At 39.7% G+C, this 22,550-nt stretch overlaps 1 protein-coding gene across 1 annotated transcript in view; it reads right to left on the bottom strand.

Annotated features, from left to right (window-relative positions):
• PCSK2 (proprotein convertase subtilisin/kexin type 2) overlaps positions 1 to 22,550 on the bottom strand; it is a 100,617-nt gene that overhangs the window by 42,967 nt on the left and 35,100 nt on the right. Inside the window, exons 4-6 of the mRNA XM_026844692.1 lie at positions 11,646 to 11,759; positions 9,840 to 9,948; positions 7,783 to 7,820 (exon numbers count right to left, since the gene is read on the bottom strand). Coding sequence (XP_026700493.1) covers positions 7,783 to 7,820; positions 9,840 to 9,948; positions 11,646 to 11,759 — 261 coding nt within the window. The remainder of the gene's footprint in view (positions 1 to 7,782; positions 7,821 to 9,839; positions 9,949 to 11,645; positions 11,760 to 22,550) is intronic.

Raw genomic sequence — 22,550 nt, 5'->3', positions numbered from 1 at the left:
TATTAACTATAATATAATTACTGGGAAAAAAAGGAAAATTTTAAAAGCTTCCAAATAAAAAAATCTTCAAAAATGTTTTTGCCTTTTTCAACCCAAAAGGTGGTATTTTCACTTTGGGGAAACAGAACCTCTTTATTTTATTTTGTTGAACTTGGTTTTCTTAAAATCACCTGATGCACACTGCCTCCAGGGGACCATGTATCTGACCCTGTTCACCCAAGCGGACCATGCACCAGACTGGGATTTTATTGCTGCTGTTTTAATTCAATGCACTCTAGAAGTCAAATATTTAAAATCAGGTTGAACTCATTCAAAATTTCACTTCCCTTGGACACTTTGATTTTATAAAACACTCATCTTTCCTAGAAAAAATACTGTTCTAATGGAAGATTCCTGGCCAGTTCCAAAAGCTAACTGGTCTGCAGAAAGGAAGGTAATAAAAAACTAAAACAAAGCAATACCAGGTCCTTCAGAGCAAACAGTGAGCACTAACACCTTTTCCTCTACTTTTCTTGCCCAAACAAAAAAAGAAAATCTTTCCAAAAAACTTACTTGGAGAAACCCTGGAGAGAGACACAAGCCAATTTCAAAAGCGTCAACCAGAACTGATGCAGAAATGTCCTTATCCACTTTCTTCCACCCCTGTGCATTTCTCATTTCAACAATCTTAATTTATTTTCCACAGATGATGCCTTAAGTGAAAATTAATACCACTGCTTAATGATTGAAGCGATTAGCCACCTTGCACTTTCTCAGTATGCAGCTGATTAATTAAGTGCATTGATTATAGAGAAAAATAGATGTTGCAGACAATGTGTGGTGTTTAGCTTGTAAAGCAAGTGTCTTTGGCACCATCTCATATTGCCTGCACACCAGGCATGCATTTAACTTGAAGATTACCCCTGTCAGATGGTCCTAATACAGAATAAAGCTGGAAACTTCATGCAGCATTCCTTACTCTGAAAATAATCTCAGGCAAATGCAACTATAATATGTTAGTATCCTTCTGATTCCAAAGGAATTGTATTTTCAGGGTATTTTCTAGCCAGTATAAATGAGTACATCCCCCTGAAGAGGTCAACATCAGTGCAGCAATGCCAACTCCAGCTGTATAGATGGCACTAAGCACCAAGCCCCAGGACCTGCCAAGCATTCAGGGTCCAGATCTCTCACAATGGGCTTTAGGAAAGCAGTTAGCATAACATCTTTCAGTGGGAGAAATCCAGTTTTCAGCTGCAAACACAGCTCTGTATGTGACACAAATCATCTCTCCTTAAGGCAATCACACCTCCTTCACAAGCAGCAGCCTCCTTTGCAGAAAAAACCTCTTTCTATGCCCTCTGGCCATATTAAATAATCCAGAGAAGAAACAGTCTTCAAATACTTTCTGCTGTTCCATCTTTCTAATTGAGTTGAAAGCTAGAAGGCTGTAATAACATCTGTGATTACAAAACATTTTTATCTTTCATTAATTAAGAAGACACTGACATCTCCTTTACATAGTACCACAGCTTCTCTCTCCTGATAGCAGTGCTCGTATTAAGTAGCTCTAAAGCAGGGAAGAGGAACTGTACAGTCACCTTATTTACATTTCAGTATAGAGCACTGCTGCGACAGGTACCCGCAAAAACAGTTGCTGTTGGGAGCACAGGAGGGCTATTTGCAGGACCCCATTATGTTTTCCAAGATGTGAAGCATTTTCTGTATGTGACAAACTCAGGACACCCTTTCAAGTACACAGAGAACCTTATTTGCCTGCTCGACCTTATCAGAGAAGGCATCATCTCTTTTTCAGCCTTTCATACGTTAGGAGAAGAAAAGAGATTGCACAGAACAGAGATGAGCCCAGAACCTGATCCTGCACAGAATAACAGAAAAAAATAGCCAAGTCTGAAACAGAAAACTTCATTCTCTCCCCAATAATTTCTAATTTATGCCGGTGAAACTTCATTGTCTTGCATGTCCTGAATGATCATCTTCTAAACACTAGAACCAGCCTCCTGGCTGCCAGAAGCCACTTGAGCAGCAAAAACAGCCCAAGAGAAGGCCATCAGTTTTGGTTGCTAAGGTATCAGTCAGCCTGGCATTTAAACACTTAATCCATCCTTCTATGCTGGCAAAAGAGGGGTTTCATTTTGTCTCAACAATTTCTTGATGAAATTTCTGCCACAATCTGCTTTAACAGCATCCATCAAACAGCGCACTTACTGAATTTTCTGTGTTAGTAAAAGGATGTGGATTGATAACTTTTAATTATTATGAGACTGTTTATTTTAGAAAACCTGTTAGCAAAAAACCCAACTCCAAAGCAACACCAAAAAAAACAAATTCAACCAAACAACCAACCCAAAACCCAAATAGTGATGTGTTGAAACATCTGAAACAGTTTATTCTGTTCTTTATTTTTTAATAATGGAAGTGTTATTTCAACGTTGCAATCAAAACAGGTACTGGTAACAATGGCCAGCACGCAGAGCTTGCCCATAGCTTTGATGTGTTAGCAGTACAGGTTTATTGAAATTGAGTCTAGTGCATGTGCTCAATAACTCTTTGAAATGCAGTAGGAAATGGCAGTGTAACTGTCTCAGGCCCTTTTGAAAATCGTGTCGTAAGAACTGGATCTCATAAAGCTAACTGAAATCATCTCCTGACGCCACGCAAGTATGTACCTGACCGATGGTTGGGCTTTACGTTCCCTGTGGACCCCCTGGGCTGATATTAATGATGATCGCGTAGAGACAACTGGGAGCTTTTCAAGGATCTTCAGAGGGTTTCCAGCACATTTCAGTCTTGGAAGGGTAACATTTTTCTTGCAACAAAGTTATATGTGAACCCTGTTTGACTTAGGCAATTACATCAGCTGGGATTTCTGCGGGGCAGATCATCACAGTCAAAGCAGCACAGTTCAACAGATGCCAATGGAGCTCTGTCAACTTACAAAACCCCACCATTAAGCCCCAGTGATTTTAGTGGAGATACTGATGACTTATCCTGGTAAATTACTGAGGTGAGGCTCATGGCCTCCAGAACGATTTACCAGTCCTTTCAGTAGCATGCAGGTAGCCCAAGGCATCCTCAGAAATTCATGCTAATGAAGGAAACACAGACTTTCTAAAGGAAAGAAGATCCTTTATGCTGTTGCTAAGCTTTGCTGCACATATTGCAGTGCATAATTTATTGCCTGTATTATTTCTTATTTCTTCCGTGGCTGTAAAGCTTATTCAATGATGGTTTTGTTCTTCTAGCAAACAATGGAAATTGCAGCTCATAACAGAAGTAGAACATTTCAGTCCTTAAGTGATAAGATAATTACTCCAAAAATATGCTTCTGTGCCTCTCAGCAAGGTGGCAAGAGCTGTTATCATATTAGCTGGTGACGTTACCAGAAGTTGGGAGAGAAAGACTGCTTTGTGTTTGGAGATGTTGCCAGAGTGGAAAGAGAAGATAAGTAAGATCACCTGCTGTTCACATTTGAATAAGAAATGGTAGATGACAGTAAACTTCAATTAACCCCAGGGTAACTGCAGAAAGTCTTCCCTCGCTCCTCGCATAGAGCCTTTTTTTCCTCAGCAAACCTTTTCCTGCATCCCTCTTGTATGACAGCTGGAGAGGACCTTGGAAGACAGAACATAAGGTTGTACCATAAAGATAACGCCACAGAGAAGAAAACACAGAAAGTTAGGGGAAAGGCAGCAATGAAGAGCTGCTAGGAAGATTGCGTATTTGTCTGCGCATGTTACATCTGTGTAATTCCACAAATTTCAAAATATTTTTTCTTATCTTAGTATATTACTATCTAAGAACTGGGGCATGATTCTCATTTTACATGTATCAGTACTTTGTATTCACATAGTCACCTCTGATTTTCCTACAGTAAATGTTTGTCTTATTCCCTCTCCATCCCCAGCTGTTTTTTAAACAAGCTTTCAGCTTCAGGCAGAGTTCAGACACTGAAACCAGCAATTCTTTACTCCTGGCCCAAGTCTCTTGGTGGGATCCCAATTTTCCTCACTACTGCTAATCAGAGACAAACCCACTTACAGGAGATGATCACCTCCCTGCTGCTGTAAATGGGATAATGCAGCTACACTGACCTTCACAAGCAGACATTGGTCAAGTATAAAAGTACCACAATAAAAACTGATGCAAGAGAGAGATCAGCTTATATTTGTTTGTGGCACAACAAATCATCATTTGCTCTCTTTTAGATTTTTCTTTAAAACAATGTACTGAAATTTGTAATGTACACCCCTCACAGCTGCTGTTCTCCTCTTTTATTAGACATATCTAAAATGCAGCCCTTGCTACTTCACTTTTCTTTCTCAGATGCTGTATCTTGGAGAAGTCAGTCCTGAAAATTGCTGGCTTTGTATGTACAGTCTGAGTTGAAAAAAAAAACATGGAGCACATTAGGCTCCAGCTTTTTAATTATCAGTTCATAATGAAGGGTTCTCTTTGTGGGAAAAAAAAAAAATAATTTCCTGAAGGCTTAACCTCTGCAGGGTTTCCAAGGCTTGGAAGAAAATATCGATCATTTGACAATGAGTCTCTCTGCATTCACGGTGCAGAATGGAAAATTCCATCTTTGCCATAACCCCCCGATCCCAGAAAAGCAAGTAGCTATACTGCAGCAAGCTGGGAGGGGGTGCTGGGAGAGCAGTCCATCCAGACCATGAGCAGGCACACTCCTTTCCATGTATATAAAGTGCATTAAAAAGATAAATGGAGGATTCAAGCTGGAAAGCTCAGAAACTGCAAAGAAAAATATGGATAGAAGTGCACTCCATACGATAGGTCATAGTTCAGCAATTTTAAGGAGAAAATACAGAATTATTTTTTATTTAGAAAGCTCTTTCTCTTCCCCAACCCTCCGTCTTGTCTAAGTGCTAACCCCCATTAAACTATTCAAGCAAGAAAACCAGCAACTCAAAACCATAAAAGCCAAATTAAACTGAGTAACCAATGCCAAGTTTTTATACTGGAATATGCCCAAGTGCCAAAACCACCACCTTTGAGAGACTTTCTAATTGCTCCCAATTTTCCAAGCAAGATGTACAGACATTGCCAGGGTATGCAGGCATTTGCACACTTGAGAAACATAAGCTGCAGGCTTTAAATTTTCTAAAAATAAACAATATAACTTAAGAGAAAGCTGCCCCAAAGTGCAAATGTTGTGAAACACAAAGCATGTGGTATAGGAATTGCACAAAGGTGCTACGCCATTGCTACGCCAGCCAGAAGCAAGTTAACAGCTCGTTCCTTAAGAGACTCTTTCGCTGCATTTTTATGTCTAAACTGATCTTTCCTCCAGCTGAATTTAAGTGCTTGTCTTTAGTTCATGCCCATATTACTACCTACTAGGAAAAACTGCCCCCGTGGTCCCGGAGATGCAGCAGATGCTGTCAGAGCAGGATCTCCTAGGACTGAAGGAGGCCTCTGCAGCTTCACAGGGAGAGGAGAAGAGGCAAAGTGCAGGTGAACCAAGCCAGCAACAAGCTGTGCTCTACTTGGGCGAGGGAGGAGATGGCAGATTTTAGCAGCAGGAGCAGGAGTCAGCCTTGCTCTCCAGTCAGCCACAGCAACTGCAGCCGGCTCTGTGTGAAGAGGTGCCAGCACCTCTTACTGGTTACCAAGTTTACCCTTTTACTGGTTACTTTGCTTATAATGTGCTAATTTATCACCATGTTTCCTTCCTGTGTCCTCTGGTATATTCAGCACGGAATTAAAAGTGAACCTCAGGCAATAAAGATGAGCTATACACTGTGATCTTTCAGATGGGGTTTCTGCTGCTCCTTTAATGACTGTCTTACCAACCACTCGTTCCTCAGTTTTTTCTCCCCTGTGTCTGACTACTGATCTGCCCTGCACAAGCGATGCCCAATTCTGCATTTTGCATTGCCCTCATTTTGACCCTTCACAGCCTGACCGTAGCTCTAGTACTGGACCGCCCCATGCTTGGACAAAGTCGCTCCTAGGCAAAGCTTTTCAGATTCTCATCTCAAGATCTGTCTCCTCACAAGTCTCTCACGACTGCCATTAAAAGTTTGTTGTCCCCAAGCCCAGACAGCTTTTCTTCTCCAATATTCATCTCAATATTTCTTTTCTGAACTCTCAGGTTTCTCTCCAGCTCCACTATTTCCTGATTTCTAGAATCATGCCTGTGTCTTTTCTATTAATTTCCAGAATACTCACTATTGCCACTCTAAAACCAAGACATTTCTACTAAGCCTGACAAATATTTATCCATCAAACAGAAAATATTTTTAGAATTAGAAAACACTGTATTACTGAAAAATCTATTTTTTATTTCTGGGCATGATCCTAGCTTCACTGTTAACAATGGAACTGTTCCTATGTGACATTATATCAGATGTGGTATACAGACTTTTTGCTTGTTTATTTGAAATATGATGTTTAAAACCGAAATATTCCCACATACTTTGTCCATGTCCACTGCTGAAAAAGTGAGTAAAGAGGGTGTGCTTTGCCCAGACCGTATGGTAGAACATAGACACAGAGCACAATTCCTCCAAAGATAAATGCTGCCTTTCACAAACTTCTTTATTTGTATCAATTTATGGGAACATCCTACTGAGTTATTCCTCCTTAGAGAGAATTTTACAGTCAGGGCACAGGATTTAATTAGCTGCTGTCAAGTTATTAAGTCAGCTCATAAGGAGTAAAACTGGCTGTCCTGTACTTCACCTCTGTGGACAGCTATTTCCCAAATTCCTTGTCCAAAGTAAACACCTTCTACATCCATTTATTCTCCACCAAATGTGCTTTGCTACTTGCAATAACAAATACATTTTCATCCTGTGTGTTGTTATTTTCCAAATTGCAAGTATGTAAAAGTAACTGTCTTACTTTTTCTCATTCTGGAGCTGCTCTGTCTGAATGGCTCATGTTTTTACCACAATTTCTAGTTGTCTTTGTCCTTCTTTCCATTTAATTGCAATCGCACACTAAGCCACATTGCTCAGCTGACGACGCCTGGCCTTCTCTCGGGAAGCCACTGACTGCAGGAGGATAGCAAGACCTCAAAGCACAGACACCGCAACCCCCCTGGGCAAGGAGCCACCACTTCTTGATGCCCGCTGCCCAAGGGGCTACCACAAGCACAGTTTGAGAGCAGCATACCACAAAGGCAACCTACAGTCCAGGGCTGCTGGGAGCCCTTGTAGACACCTGGACATAGGAGCGCTAGTGTCAGTGGGGGGCTGGGGAGAGCCTGGAAGAATTAAGAAACATAAAAATCATCTAGACCAAAGGTCTGAAGCCTGAGGTAGGTTTGAGAACAATCAACTGATACAGCAGTGCTGAGAATACACAATCTGCCCTGCACATGCTTTGAAGCACTGGATCAAATCACCTGTTATAAAAGAATTAAGCTGTTCCTGGAGGTTTCAAAGGCTAATATGTGCCTTGCCACAGCCCACAGCTCCGTGGCCCTCCAAGTGACAGGTGCATTCTGCATCTTAATAGCAAGATTTAGAGCCAATTCCCAGGTTACTCATTTCTGTCCTAAATCCAATATTGCAAGCTGCAGCTTATTTAATGTGAGGCACCACTGTCATTCCTCTACAAAGAGCCCTGTCATCTTTCCATGCCTTGCACAGGCAGTCCCATTTTTAGTCTGCTGCTTTCAATGTGAAATATATCATCTGTAAGATCAGCAGTTCAGCTGTATTGTTGTTCCACTCATTATTTAAAATTTTGTAGCAGAGGGACTACAGCAATAAGAAAATCCACATTTTACAGAAAAGGTCAGCATGTACTTACGTAATTTGATGCAAGATCAGGATGCAGATAATCAATTCCTGCAATAAGATAGTGACAGAACAGAAACCAAAGGTTAAGAGTTTTAGACCAGATTTTCTAATGATTACGGAACAAAAGAAGACTCATTTGCAACCACAGGAATGATCATGGTGAATAATGCAACTAATTGAAGTAAGATTCCAGTTTTTAAATGTGGACTTTTCAACTGATGTACCACTTCTGATGCAGTCCCAGCTAGGAGTTTTCAATCATTTATGTCAAAAGCTAGGTGCCAATTGAAAAGGTGAGCTCAGTGACAAAATTTATTGACCCAGTCTATAGATTAGATCATATTTACTTATTAAGATTAGTTTAAATCATAATTTATCTTTATACAAGTCCTATTATCTCAAAGCATAACAAAACAAACAAGATCAGTGAGCACCAGATCCTTAAAGGATATAAAAATGCATATTTTTAACCACTGAAAATTGTAAAGTAGACAGAAAATTACCTAAACTAGACTGAGAGATCCCCAAGGCCAACATTTTGGATTATGTGTATGAAAGAGAACTTTTAATATTGGATTAGGCCATTTAAGCAAGTATCTGATCATAGGCTCCACACCTTGGTAGAGTGCTAAAGATTCTAACAGTGCAGTGGTGTGGAATATACTCATTCTAATGCATGATATCTTTCTACATACGGCAAATATACAAATCTCAGTGGATGGTGTGACAGAAGCAACAGATCTACACTCAGATAGGATAAGCTGACCTATTACATATCCAGCTAAAACATACAGAGAAATGGCCACCAGTCTCCTGTTACGTTTTGAACATTACTCTGCCCCATGTCTCCAACCACCACACTATTACACGCTCAATCTTACCTGCAAGGAGAATGTCATATTATTGTGGTTATCCTAATGGAACTATTACCTGCCATTTTGTAGAGTCCTGAGCACTAGATTTGCATGAAGAGACCCCCTGTGTTTGTGGAGAGCCTTACTGATCCAAATTGTAGATGGACAACAAAAGCCCCAGTGAAGAATGTTATTCAGGTGCCCTCTCCTGGAGTTACTGGAAGTGAATATAAGGCAAGTTGCCCCCTTCTCTAAAAGTTTTATCTGACAGACCAACAGCTTTATTTGACCTGAAGCTCAAATGGTTTGTCATCGTCCCCATCCCAGTCATGCCTGGTTATTCTGAAAGCTAAGGCCTGCCTCTGTAAAATCTGTGAAATTGTGATTTCTCATGACATCACATGAGACATCATCTCTCACATGAGATTGATTTCTCATCAATATACAGGTGTCTGAGTCTACTTTCTTCCACAAAAATCTTTTCTTCGGAGTAATCAGGTGAGGAACAGAAATAAGTGATGACAGATCTCAACTAACCCTCGAAAACATATGTGGATCCAGACATTTTGTTTATTTATTTTTAATATTATTCAGCCACCATAAAAGAAAAACATTCAAAATTTAGCCCAAAGGAAAGTGCAAAAGACTGCGCAGAATTCCTGTACTTCAGCAGGAATCCATGAGTAGAACAGCTGTGACTCCAACACTACCTTTTATCTTCATCTTCCCTGAATTCACCCTCAAATTAGTAATGTATTTAATATGCAGGTCTTTATTGACCTTCATTTAATATGCAGGTATTTATTGACATTCAGCATGAAAGTGTTTAATTATTTCAGATGTCAAGTCTGACTTTGAAAGTAATGTAACCCATAAATTGGTTTTCTTAAGTACTTTTTGCACAGCAATTACATCCCCCAGCCAGTGCCTGCAGAAGTCAAGGGCAGTCCTTCCTTTAATGGCCGTTACAGTGCCCTGGAAGATATTTGAGTGATAATTGCAAGCTACTGTTAATGCTTGAGTATCCGTGCTTCAGCATCCCTAGTGAAGTCTTTGTAACATATTTTCCCTGAAGATCTCAAAGTCTTTATGGAAACTGGTAGTCTCACCACTAGAAGCAATCCATTATTACTTTTTAATCTTTTTTTTTGACTTTGATTACATGGAAAAAGCTACTTAAAAATATTAAATTAGCACTCAAGTCTCCACTTACCATCATCCATAATTCCTATGGTTACTCCCTTCCCCGTGTATCCCAGCTCCCATGCTTCAGCTACATTAAGGTCAAGTCCAGGAGTCCCATCTGCTTGACCAGTGTTAATCTAATACATCAGTGAAAAAGAAGAAGAATAGCTTTTTTTACTTGATACATTTCCACAGCCACTGAATTTTGCTTTATGTCTTTGCATGTATCTTTGGTATGGAAAATATCCCATTTGTTTTGAAGTGTACATCTGCACGTAATCATATCTACTGCAGTAATGCAGCAGTTAAAAAACAAAACAGAAAACAAAACAAAAAAAACACAATGCTGGGTAAATTCACTTCTTTGTGGTTTATAATATTTGGTTAAACACTGAATCTTTTGGACCTCAAAAAAGAACTTTTCTACATACGCATATCAGGGCAGCAGGCCAATCCAGACAAAAGTTAGACCAATGGATTTTACAGAAGATTTTTTTTTTTTACGAGCAGGAAATGCTTTTTGCTTGAAGGGAGGGATCTACTGAAATTCATGACCACTGAGTTTAGTACCAGAAACAACTTCTCTGATAAGCAAGTTAGCCTTTCTTTAAGCAGGAAAGTTCACTAGATGAACTTCAAAGGGTACTCCCCAACCTTGTGTGTGCGCGATTCTATGGTTCTGCAGTACAGGCAATCCCCCCTATCTTTAGGCATTACTCACATTTACCAACCTCATTTGCAAATTTTTCAAGTTCCACAGGAAAAATAATATGGTTTTTGCTGTTCCGCATGCAAAAAATGTTCAATTCTGTCAGACACATCTCATTTCAAAACACTAAAATTTTAGTGTACTTTATAATCTAAAAAAATGTTTAGCTTCATAAAAAAGGTATTTTTATCACATTTTTTGACTGAAGTACCAGAAAGAAGTGAATTAAGCTACACTTTATCATCTTATGAAGAATGAAGTCCCATCCATGCTAATGTGTCCTCATTCATCTGAAAACTCCTGTCTTGGGGAAAAAACCAAAACCAACCCAGCCGCATTGGATGGAGTCATAAAACGTAAGAAATGAATTAAAAGGAAAGAGAGTAAGAAACAGTATTCTTAAGCAAAAAGACCCGTATTAAGTTAACAAGGCAGTACCACATTTGGTAAGTATTTAATCATAAATGGGTTGCAACAATAAAACTGACCAAAATTACCAACTTTTTACATAGAAAAATATAATTTTTGTTACTTGCATGTAAAAAATTAATTTTTCTTTTATGACTAAAGACTTCTCCCTATAAAATATGACACATTAAAAATGAAACAATTTAGCAAAATATCACTTTCTTTTGACACTAGCTTAAGCCAAAATTCATCAGTTTTCAGCTGTTCTGCTTTTGACAGAAGAAAATCAAGTAATATTCAAATTTCCATAAGAAAAGAAAAGAAAAACCTCAACTTTTTCTAGCCAATACACTAGAAGTTTTTGTTACACTTCTATAACAATATTTTACCTGGCAAGAGCTCAAAGACATGATTCATATGCAGTTTTAGGGGTCACATCAGCACAGCAGGAATGCCCACAGGACACCAATACAGTTCTCTTTCAAGCCTTCTAAGGATCTTTCCATTGACTGAAATGAAATTTAACTCTTGAAATGTGCTGGGTCTTCCCAGCATAAAAGAGGTACAGTTAAAAACAACAGGACCAAGCCTTGGATCCATTCCCAAGTTCCTGTGACATATTTGGAAAGAAGTCTTGCAAAACATTGCAACAGCACAGAATGGCTTGAATGCCAATTATTTAGTTATAATTACTGTGATTTTTCTTTCAAAACTTACCAGGTACCATTGCTTTGTAAATAAAGGATCATTCATGTTGATGTCAATATCATTGATGTCTCTGTATCCTCGCTTCCTTCTGCTGAAGCCTTCCTGTTGCACAGCTTTCCTTACCTGGAAGGGTTAATTTTTCCATCTTTAGTTCAACACTCTTAACCACATATACACAGATTTTTTAGCCTCCTTCTCACAAAAGATAAGGATCATGAAATCACGCTGTTTGTGTCCGTGTCATTCACTTGCAACTTCTAAACCAATGACTGATTTCAATCAAAATTTGCAAAGAGGTAAGATTTCTGGGACTACTACAATGACTATGTGGAGGAGAGACACCCAGAAGCATCCTATCTGGAGGAAAGCTACAGCTTGAACATGTTTTAGACACCCAACAATGTGCATAAGAAAAAGTCCATATTCAGGCATCATTGCTGTCATGGATCTTCTTGCCATACTTTTCTTTTTCATTGCCACCAAAATCAAAACATTGTTTTTATTAGAAGATAAAATCTTTAACTAATTTCCAATATGTCACTGTTTCAACCTACAGGTATTTCATAAAATGAGGATGCAGGTCTCAACCACGCTTTTACTTTTTCAGATTTTTCTCCAGGGCATTTTCAGAGTATTAGACAGCCCTTCCTGCCAAAGAGATTTGCTGGAAGAAAAAAAATCTGGTGTTGTGTGCTTTCATCATACTCCTGAGGTTCTCAAAAACACATCTTGTAAAGCGATCAAGTTTCAGGAATTATCCTTGAAATAAATAAATGATAAATAAATACACTGGCAAGAAAAACTAAAGGGCAAAAAAGCCACTAAACTGACCTCACTGGCTGAAGTGCAAGATACAAAAATAGTGGTTATGAAACAACAAGTAGCCTAATTTTTGAGAGATCCTTTTCTTTATCAACAGCAAATCCACAAAAACATTTACGTAAACACTGTCGAAAATAAGAGAAGTCAGACACACAAATATCTTTGGAGGCAGGAACTAGAAATGTCAGACCATAACCATCTTATTTATACCCATGTAAAAGAGCACTCTAAAGGAGACCACTGAATGGTTGTAATTGGAGTTACAGTATGTGCTAATATATTCCCAGACCTTGCAGAAGTGCTGTCAAGTTTGGCATACTCTTTTTGTACTCTTTAGTACACCTGCAACCAAGGTATCACGAAGAGTCACAACATTTAATTAAAATATATATAAAAAACTCTAGCCTTCTTGATCAAAGAGAAACGCTTAAAACCATAAACTGAGTACACTTTGAGGTGCAGCAAGAAGGCAGTAAAGACCCCTAACATTTTCTTAGGCATTTTATTGGGGGGGGGAAAAAAAAAAAAAAAAAAAAAAAAAAAAAAAAAGCATGGCTATTAAAATAATCTAATAACTCAGAGAACCACTTCTACATATGTGGCTTTGCCATTTCTGATTAAGAATACACATACAGGAGTTATACTGCCATGTCACAGTAACTCATATAGTGTCAGTCAAAATCAACAGGGGAGAAATTCATCCAAAGATTAAATCAGATCTTAGGTTAGTTGAGTCATTCTTGGAAGTGTCCTCCTGTCTCTGCTAATTAAAGCAGGAGCCTCAAAAGACAGTGCTCAATGAGGTGCCTAAGGCTGAGATGAAACTGGGATCTAACTGATGGGGGCTAAAAGCTATTTTCTTCACTGCTACATTGCTTCATTATAACCCTGAAAACCTAATACCAATTCAGAGTGAGCAGGATGGGGCAGCGTGCCCTAAAAAGGCAGTATCAAATGTTTCTAAAAATATACTTGTAAGAATTCTAGCACCTTAACTAAAGGTACCAAATGATAAAATACTGAATTGGTAAGTGCTTTCATTCACACGTGTGTTTCCGTTACTTGTGCAGGTTCATTAAAAGCAGGGCAGACTGAAAATAGAGAAAAAAACCTAATACAAAATTATCTGGAAAGAGGACAGTGACTAAGTAGGACCCATACTAGGTGTGTGTAGTGGCACCAGGTATCTGTACAAAGTAAAGAAAGGTATAAGCGCACTGTTTGATACCTCTAAGATAAGGCTCAGTGATGCCATGGAGACAACAGAGCAATCACCTGTCATTACGCCTTCCTCTGTTACCACCCCTGCCTCTCTGCTTGTGACTGCAAACCCCGAGCTGTCACCACAGAAAATAATTATGAACAGAAGCCAACCCTCACTTAGAGAGATGCCAGAGAGAAAGATTTCATGCATTTGTGCTCCCACACAAGCTTGCTGGCTCTGCAGGACCTGCTGCATTAAGACACTGAATTGGGATTTAGTACAAAAAGGATTTCTACTAATTAAAAAGCAATGCTGCGGAGCCCTGGCTTTTTTTTTTTTTTTTTTTTTTTTTTTTTAAGACAACCTGGAGGAAGTGGAGGAGCAATTTACAGAAATAGCACAGGCTGGTTTCCCTCTTCAGGATCATCTCATTTGTCTGATTTGTTCCATCTTCACAATAAAATACAATTTATTTTTTTGTATTATATTATATTACATTATATTACAATTTCCTGAGACAAGGAAATTTACCCCTCAAGGAGGTATAACCTTCTCTGAACTAAAACCACTCTGCAGGCTATTTTCTGAATATTTCACATGAAGAAAAAGCATACAGGATGTTACCATCCACAGACATAATAGCCTCAGAAATTCTGAGGCCTCTTTCTCACTATAGAAACAAGTGCTTTTTCCTCACATTCACAAATGATGGTAACGCATACAATTGCATCCAGAAAAGATTAGGCATTTCTGTCATGAAATGAGTTGAAAGGTTTGGGTAAGGCCTTGGTAGCTTCTCACTTACATAAGCTACAAACTGCCTCATTGAGTTGCCTTGTATCACAACCATAGTCAGCACAGGGTAAGAACTTGCCTTTCTCTCGATAAAAATACGTCTAGAAAGTAATGATTCCAAGATCAGATAACATCCCTATATTCCAGAAAAAAAATCCTCAGTTCAACAAACTTGGAACAGGATGATGCAAACCCATTGATCTAAGTGGAGAACTGCCCATTTAGGGTTGCAGATAGCTGACTCGGGAGAATCCTAGTCTTCTTGCCAGGTGGGTATCTACATTAGAAAAATGGTGTTTTTCCAGAGCTGGGAACTTGTGCTTTTATATCTAGTCTAGCTCAGGAGAGGGACTGCATCTGATTCTACTTCCATCTTACGGTTTTCTTCTTAAAAGAAGAGCAGGTCTCCCCGTGACGTTAGTAACATAAATGCATTACGTATCACATCGCAGGTAATATGCCTCAAAAACACACACAAGAAAGAACATTTTCGCATGTGCAACGGTAGAAAATCATTGGAAAATATTGTGATCTTGTAACAGCCATAATCCCATGTACTTGTGTCAAATTCAGACCTGGAATCCAGCCCTCGATCCAATGCACAACGCAACCTCAGGCCATCTTTTAGATACTTGTTTCTCTTAACTGAAGCAGGAAAAACAGCATTTGTAAGACTCGAGCTTCTGATAAGACCATCTCTAAATTATCTGAGCCTGTGAAGGATGATACTTGTTAGAACCAAGTGAAGGAATGAGATTTTCTTACTATTTATCAGCAATACCAGCCTTTTGTTTATTTCATTCTTAATTCATTTATTCCTTTTTCATTAGGAGGCAGGATTAAGTAGAGAGCAAAATCTGAGCGGCTACTTTATTAGCATGTGAGTAAATCATGTAAAAGTTACTAGCTATCAGAATGAAGGTCATGTATCAAAGAAGGTAGCCCATGGATGATAAGATCTTTACAAGAAAAAAAAAAGGTTCAAGTATTGATTTTTAATATACTTGTACTTATGCATGGTGCATAAAGTCACTTGGATGATAATAAACCAGCAGGATACTGATGCAGAACAAATTAACAAAATAATCAATTGACTGTAATACTGCTCCGGGAGGGCCAGAAACCGCAGCACTCTAACTGTGCTCTATGCTCCTGTGAATGCCAAGATAATCAGCTCCTCGTTTTGATGGAACAGGGTTAATTGTACTGGTGAGCTCCTGCAGTTAAATGACTCTGTTGAGCATAAATGACAGATTTACTAAATTTACCAGTGGGTGCTCAAAAGTGGAACATTACACACAACCCCAACCTCAAGAATTTCACAACAGGAGAATGTGGGCCAAATTTCAGAGGAAAAAGACCATTCCACTGAGAACATCTAGTAGGCATAGTTTTTTAAAAAAGGCATAGCAGTGAGATGATCAACCAAAGGAAGAGTGGTCCTATTTTCTCTAAAGCCTCAAGGCCAACACAGGTCTGTTCCTGAAGGTAAAGTAAAAAGTTGGAAACTCGTAGCCTGTATTTTTGAAGAAGTCAGGCTGGTGGTTGGACTTAGGCCCTATGAATTGTACTGAAGATCAGTCTCCCATGAAAGTGGTTTGGAACAGTGTGTCCAGATACATGAAGGCATCACCAAATAAACCACCAGTGGAAAGCTGTCCTGACTCTTGCTATCGTTCATTTCTGATATCCAAAACATATGGTGGCAATGAAGATGAAGACAGAAAGTTCAAGTGAGACAGAGTGATGCGCACACCTAACTCTAAGAAGTATGAGAATGGGATCTCATGCACCTACAGCAGCTTTTCTGGATCTAATCCATGACAACCCCTCTGCTCCCCAAACCTGTACAAAGTTAATGTGTGTCTTTTTCACCTCTGACTACTGCCTAAATAAACACAAAGACATTTAATTTTACTATCCACTCCACCCATGTAACATAAAAGAGATGTATCTACCAGGGAAATAGTGATCCCATTCACAGAATGCACACTCATCACCTGTACTGTCCAACAGCTGCTTACTGGTAAAGTCTGAAGATGTCAGAGAGGAGCACCCATCCCACATTCTTCTACATTTTTGTTAAAGCCCCAAAGTATCCAAGTTTTGTGTGACTCTCCACTACAAAATAAAAGGAATAATGCTTGACCCTCCCTACTAACAAAAGGAAAGTACAGACCTACTTGACCTGCAACTAAAGTCAGATGAATGAACAAAACTGAATGACTTTTAAAATGGCAACGGGGACAAATCGTTTCTACTACTGAACTGATAACCAGGGGCGGATGAGGCTGTTAAGACTCCATCCAGCCACAGCAACACAGAAAAAGTGATGCCTTTTGTCTTGACAGAGCTGGATCCATATGCTTGATTTCAAACTTTCTCAGCCTGTTCGAAGGCCCAGAAAGAATGAGCAGGGATGTCAGGGGGCTTGTGAGCATCACTGACCATCCAATATTTATTCATCAAATGACAGCTGCTCCTCTCAAGCAAGCTAATAACTTTCAAAGGTTCTCACTGATCTCTCCATACATAGCATCTCTGCCAGATAATAGAACAGAGTCTCCAAGTGCCTCTTCTAACTGTACCCATTAATCCTTGGGGAGTTTTCTGTACAGGGACTCTTTCCCCAAGCAATCTTGCCACTCTGTGATAGGTACTGTTAGAACTGTTACAGTGAAGATGTAGCAGCTGTTAAAGCACAACTCATTTGAAACTTTAAGGTTTATCAACACAACCTTTCTAAGAAAAGGACAGAGGAAGGCATTTTTTTTCAATCTGAAAGATTTCATGAACGTAAATATTCACCTCTCTTCATCAAAATACTTGTATCACTCTTGTTTTATACATTTTGAAATGACTATTTTCATAATGCATAGACAGCATGAGAATTGCCTTGATTTCTAGCAAAAGCCATGTCCAATATAAAATATGTCCATGTTTCATTGTTCTTAGCCATCCTTCCACCTTGCTGTTAATTTTTGTTTAGTTGAAACAGTCTCATTAGATATCCAGGACCTTCTGTGTTTTTCACTTACCACACTGTTAGATGTTCTGGAACAGTTCTAGTTTTCCACTTTCTCTAACCAGCCCCATTTGCTTGTTCAAACACTTCTAAGCTTACATAGACCATCAGCAGATAGTAAAGCCTCTGAACACTTACGCCATCCCCCATCACCCCTCTTGGGATGTTTTCTCCATTTTACTCGGCTCCAGCTTGTGCTCTTTGAACTTTTTTCTCCTCTCTCTGGACATGGTGTTGCAAAGTATCACACCCCCAGTAGAACAAAACAAGGACAAAATACCACACCATTAAACTCTAATGAAAGACTGTCACAGGTTGCCTTGCACAGGAAATCCCAGCATACTTGGGGCTGGCCTGCTAAATTCTCTGAAAAAATAACTGAAAATCATAACAAGAGGTACAGCCATTTAGGAAACTGCCTCAGAAGTTCAGCATCAATCAGACAATAGTAAAATATGAGGGTGAATAGCCTGAACTCAAAGGTTCCACTCAGGCAATTAACCCTTCTTGATGGAAACACAGTTTTAAAAACCCGTGTTTCAAACAAGTTCATATTAAAAAAAAAACCCACAACAAAACAAACAAACAAACAAAAAACATATGAAAGAACCGACTTGCTTCTGCCTTATTTTGTGACCTTTTGTTTTCCTGATATTACTTCAGTGCTTGGTAAATAAGGAGCTTTCAAAAATAAAAGTAGGGGGGGAAAAAAAAAAATCAATATTTTTGTCCATTTAGCAAGCCTCTCACAGTTCAGTGACATTCAGGAAGCAGTGAGTATAGACAAGGAATCAATGTGTAAGAGGAGGCTGCAGATCATACTCAACCTGCTCAGCTAAGCAATCAATAGTGCTCCTCTAGCTTCTACTTTGAAATGCAAGGGAGTTGTTTAGGCTGCTATGTAAAATGAATGCTGAGTGGGGATGGTCTGCAATAGAAAATACGAATTTGGTAAAACATAAGTTTTCATGGGATCATGCCCTCTTTGACAAAGTTGGTTTTTTTTTTTTATTAAGGGGAAAGGCTGAGACAGAGAAAAAGCCCTGGGTATCTTGATAGGCAGTGCACCGCATCAAGAACAAGCAAACTGCTTCACACCTCTCTTTCTCCTCAGTTTGGCATGAGGGCCATATCAGGATCTACACTATCACAGGTGCTGGCTATTCTAGGAACTCTGTTCTTATTTCCAATTTTGCACTGCTTAAGCAAGCCAACAAGAGATGAGGAGCATTTCTGAAATCTTAAGAAGTTTCCAAAGGAGTGAAAAACTGCTTCTTATTCTACACAGAGAAGCTGACATTACACTTTATGCTATATAATGACGGAAAAGTCAAAGTAATTTATGTTTCCAAAAATGTCTTATTGCAAGACACCAGGACAGTCACTTCAGTTACAAAATCAAAGACCTCTGTAAGAAAGATTCCCCGGAGATGAGCTATAACTACATACATTAGTCTCTCCAGTCGATCTGGAGAGACTGCAAACCACAGGGACACTTTATCAGCAGCTTGGGGGTAAATTTTGCACTTCGCTGTCTCACCATTTACACTGGGCCACAGAAATTATCAGCCTCTCCAAATCAAACAGAATAACCACTTCTCAGCGCAGGTGTAAACAGCAGCATGCCTGGTGACAGAAAACTGGGCCCCATGCATGTAGGGTACTAGCGACTGAAGATCCTCCCTTCTTCGCTGCAAAATGAGTTGCTACAAGTCACAGTGTTCCCTTTTCTTACATCTCTTAGCCAAATACTGCAGATATACCTTTCTTAAAACATCATGCTTGGAAAAAAAAAAAACACCATACCTTTTTCTTCTTCCTCAACAGTACAAGTCTTTTCATGGAGGGACTGTCATTTATGACAAAGGCCACCATCAAACTTTGAGGTGATACCCAAAGTAGGTCTAAGTTATATTCGCAGCTTCTCTGTGGTATAAAAAGGGTCCAGTTTAAATGGGAATCAGGCCCAGGTCACCTTTAAGATTACAAACTTTCTGGCACTGAGACTAGCCTTTGGATACATCTATGCAGTACAAAGAAGGGACGCGCTCACATGATGCTGAATCTTCTAATTTAACAATTCCCTCTTTGTTGTCAATAAAACATTTATAACTTTGGACCATTTCTTACTCCTGGGAAGTCTTCCAGCAAAGGACTTTCCTCCTGTTCCACAATAGCTCACTGGTCCTACAAGGAGAGAGGTACTACAGAGTCCACCTTTATATAACCTCTTTTTAAAGATTCCATTGGTATGGTTGCTGCTTCCACCCAAGTGATGAATATCTGACAAATCACAAGAGTTTGGGAATGCTCATAGGCTAAAGATTCCTCTAACTCTGTTCATTTTAAGGTAATTTATTTCATGAAGCAGGTCTCCAGGTATGTGTGGACTGTGAGAAAATACCACTTGGAGAAAAACCTGTTTAATTTGATTTGTATGGGAAGACTCGACTGACAGGTAAAATTATTCTCGTTGTCAAAGTGGACTCTTGATCCACCCTGATGTAGAAGAGACTTCTTGTAGACATGTGAGTATTTGTGCTAATGCCCAAACACATTTCCAGTCATAAATCATCATTTGTAGCACTTTACCTCTAACTTCAAGCATTTTCTTTCTGAATATGCTAATCTGCCTTACAGACATTACGTTCCAGTGTACTGCATACAGACTGGAAGAGCCCTGCAATATGCCTGTGAGGGATGCGTCATCACTTAGGGAAACTGAGTCAGCAGAGGACCAGACCTTAACGTAATTCTGCAGCGTGTGCTGAAAATAAACCTCCTAGTCTCCAAAGTGATTCTGCACTTTAAAAGCTGGCTTCTGACCTGTGCTGTAACTCGTCATACTTCCACTTCACTCTCTGCAGCCTGCTTCCCACTCAAATTTCATCTAATAGCTCATCATTTGCCTTGAAACATCTGCTTGGAAAAATACAATTCACATTTTCTCTCATGGAATTACTGGCACAGATAATCCCCTTCCTACATTAACAGTAAATATGCCATAATGTTCACACTCATTGAAGAACTGCGTGTTACCCCATCCTTTATGGGATTTATTTTGTTTGCCATGTGTATTCCTTTTCTAAACAGCTTCTAAGACAAAAAAACCCAAGCATTTTTATATAGCTGCCCCCCACACCCAGCAACAGCATTCAGTCACAGTAACAGCCGTGGGAGCTGTTTGACATTCCTCCCTCATGCAGTGGGGCTTCAAGTAAAATTTTTCTTCAGCTTCCTCTAGTGTTTATGGCCCTTTTAAGCAGATGGGCCCCCACTGCATCCAGTGGCAGCGAAATATTTTCTTACCAAAGTTTTCTAGAATCTCAGCTGAAGAGCAACTCCCCAGAATAAAAACAGTATCATGGCACTAGGCGGGAAGGACAGCAGAGTAACGTCAGTGCTGTCGTCCTACATACAGTACATAAACCATACTAAAAATCAGTTTGATTAAAATTAATTTTTAGAAGCCTGAAATAAAACAGTTACTTAGAACTGCCTGTGGGTCCTCAAAACCTGGAGGTGTGGGATGACAGTGAAGAAAAGGTTGACTCCGTCATGCAGAATCCATGTTTTCCCAAATCTGAGTTTAGGAAGGGTACAATTGCCTTTTGATTTCTTTTTCCAAGCTGCAACCCTGAGTGCCCTACAGAACATAATCTTTCTCTTTTGCAACCTATTCTACATTATCATTCTTCAAAACAATTTTTCCTTTCCCTATTTCTTCTGCTCTGTGAGCAAATGATGCAGTCTGAATTTGGGGGCGATACCTCCTGAAGAGGCATCTCTTTCAGGTAATGTGGAAGGGAGCACCTCTGCACAGACAGAGGAGCGCATCACAAACAGCCACTTACTCTTCTTACTGCATCTCCTGCAGTCTCTGTTCTGACTCAGGTCCCCACTGCATCATGAGGGCAAGTTGCTAGCACGGATTCCTGCCCACTGCTGTCACCACCTCCCCAGCCAGGTAATGACATCTGCAGAAGGCCCATTTAGCTTTAATAAATAACAAAGCCTGTTTTTACAAAGCTGCCTACCCACAGTGATACAGTGACAACTGCCAGAAAGTCTAAGTTTATTCTAATATTTCAAAACTGTAATACTTAAACTTCAAGGTTCTCATGAGCAGTAGTAATATATTAGTGAGCCTTTCTTGTCTATTTTCAACGTCTTCAGAGCTCTGTTGCTATCTCAGTAGAGATGAAATATAGAATTGCAAACCACTGATCTTCCTAAAGTGCTGTCTAGTGGGAATTACACAGGCTGTACAATATCTTCTCTCAGGAAATTTCATAACTAGAAGCCAGACACAAAACAGAAGCCAATCTTATGACAGAGGGAAAACTGCAATTATGCTGCTGCTCACATTCACGTATCTGCTCATGCACCCAACAGCAGAGTAGTTGTTTATAGCACAGCTACTTCTTTATTCTATTACCATAAATACACTGGACAATAAAGACAAGGCAACTTGCTCCCATGCATGCCTTTCCCACCTAGTAGGAAGCAACTGATGGTTTGTATCGATCGGGCTGTACACTGAAGGCTGCAATTGCGCTTCTTCAGCTCCTAGACTCAGAGGTTTATGGATCCCCATCACAATGCACGTTAATAAAATCAGCAGAGGTTTATGTATCACTGCTGTACAGCATTGGGTTAGCAGCGTATAGCTGCCAGGGACAGGCCATCTGCCACAGAGGAAGCATCAAAACAGAACCATTTCTAGAGAACAATTTCTGTGTCAAGAGAAGAGGTAGGAAAAGCCAGGAAATAAGAGACTGGTTTGCAAAAAGGAATGGAACAGTCGATGTCCTATTGTTCTGGCCTTTATCCAAACCAGTTTTTGATACTTTCGACTGAACCTCATCAAGACACGCAGTACGTCAGAATCCTGTCCTTTAATCCTCAGATGTTCTCCTCCAATTCCTACCTTGAAGCTTGCAGAGAGCACAGTCGCAAGAGCTCGCTGGTGCCCAGCACCATGGCAGACAGCATGGCCACCTTAGCCCAGAATCTGGCTGCCACCAAGCAGCAGAAAATCACCCTTCTGCCTTTGCAGACTAACCAG

The sequence above is a fragment of the Athene cunicularia genome (assembly GCF_003259725.1).
Source record: "Athene cunicularia isolate RWA chromosome 3 unlocalized genomic scaffold, athCun1 chr3_part1, whole genome shotgun sequence".
Taxonomy (NCBI): domain Eukaryota; kingdom Metazoa; phylum Chordata; class Aves; order Strigiformes; family Strigidae; genus Athene; species Athene cunicularia.
This window is presented reverse-complemented; position numbering and strand designations above follow the sequence as displayed.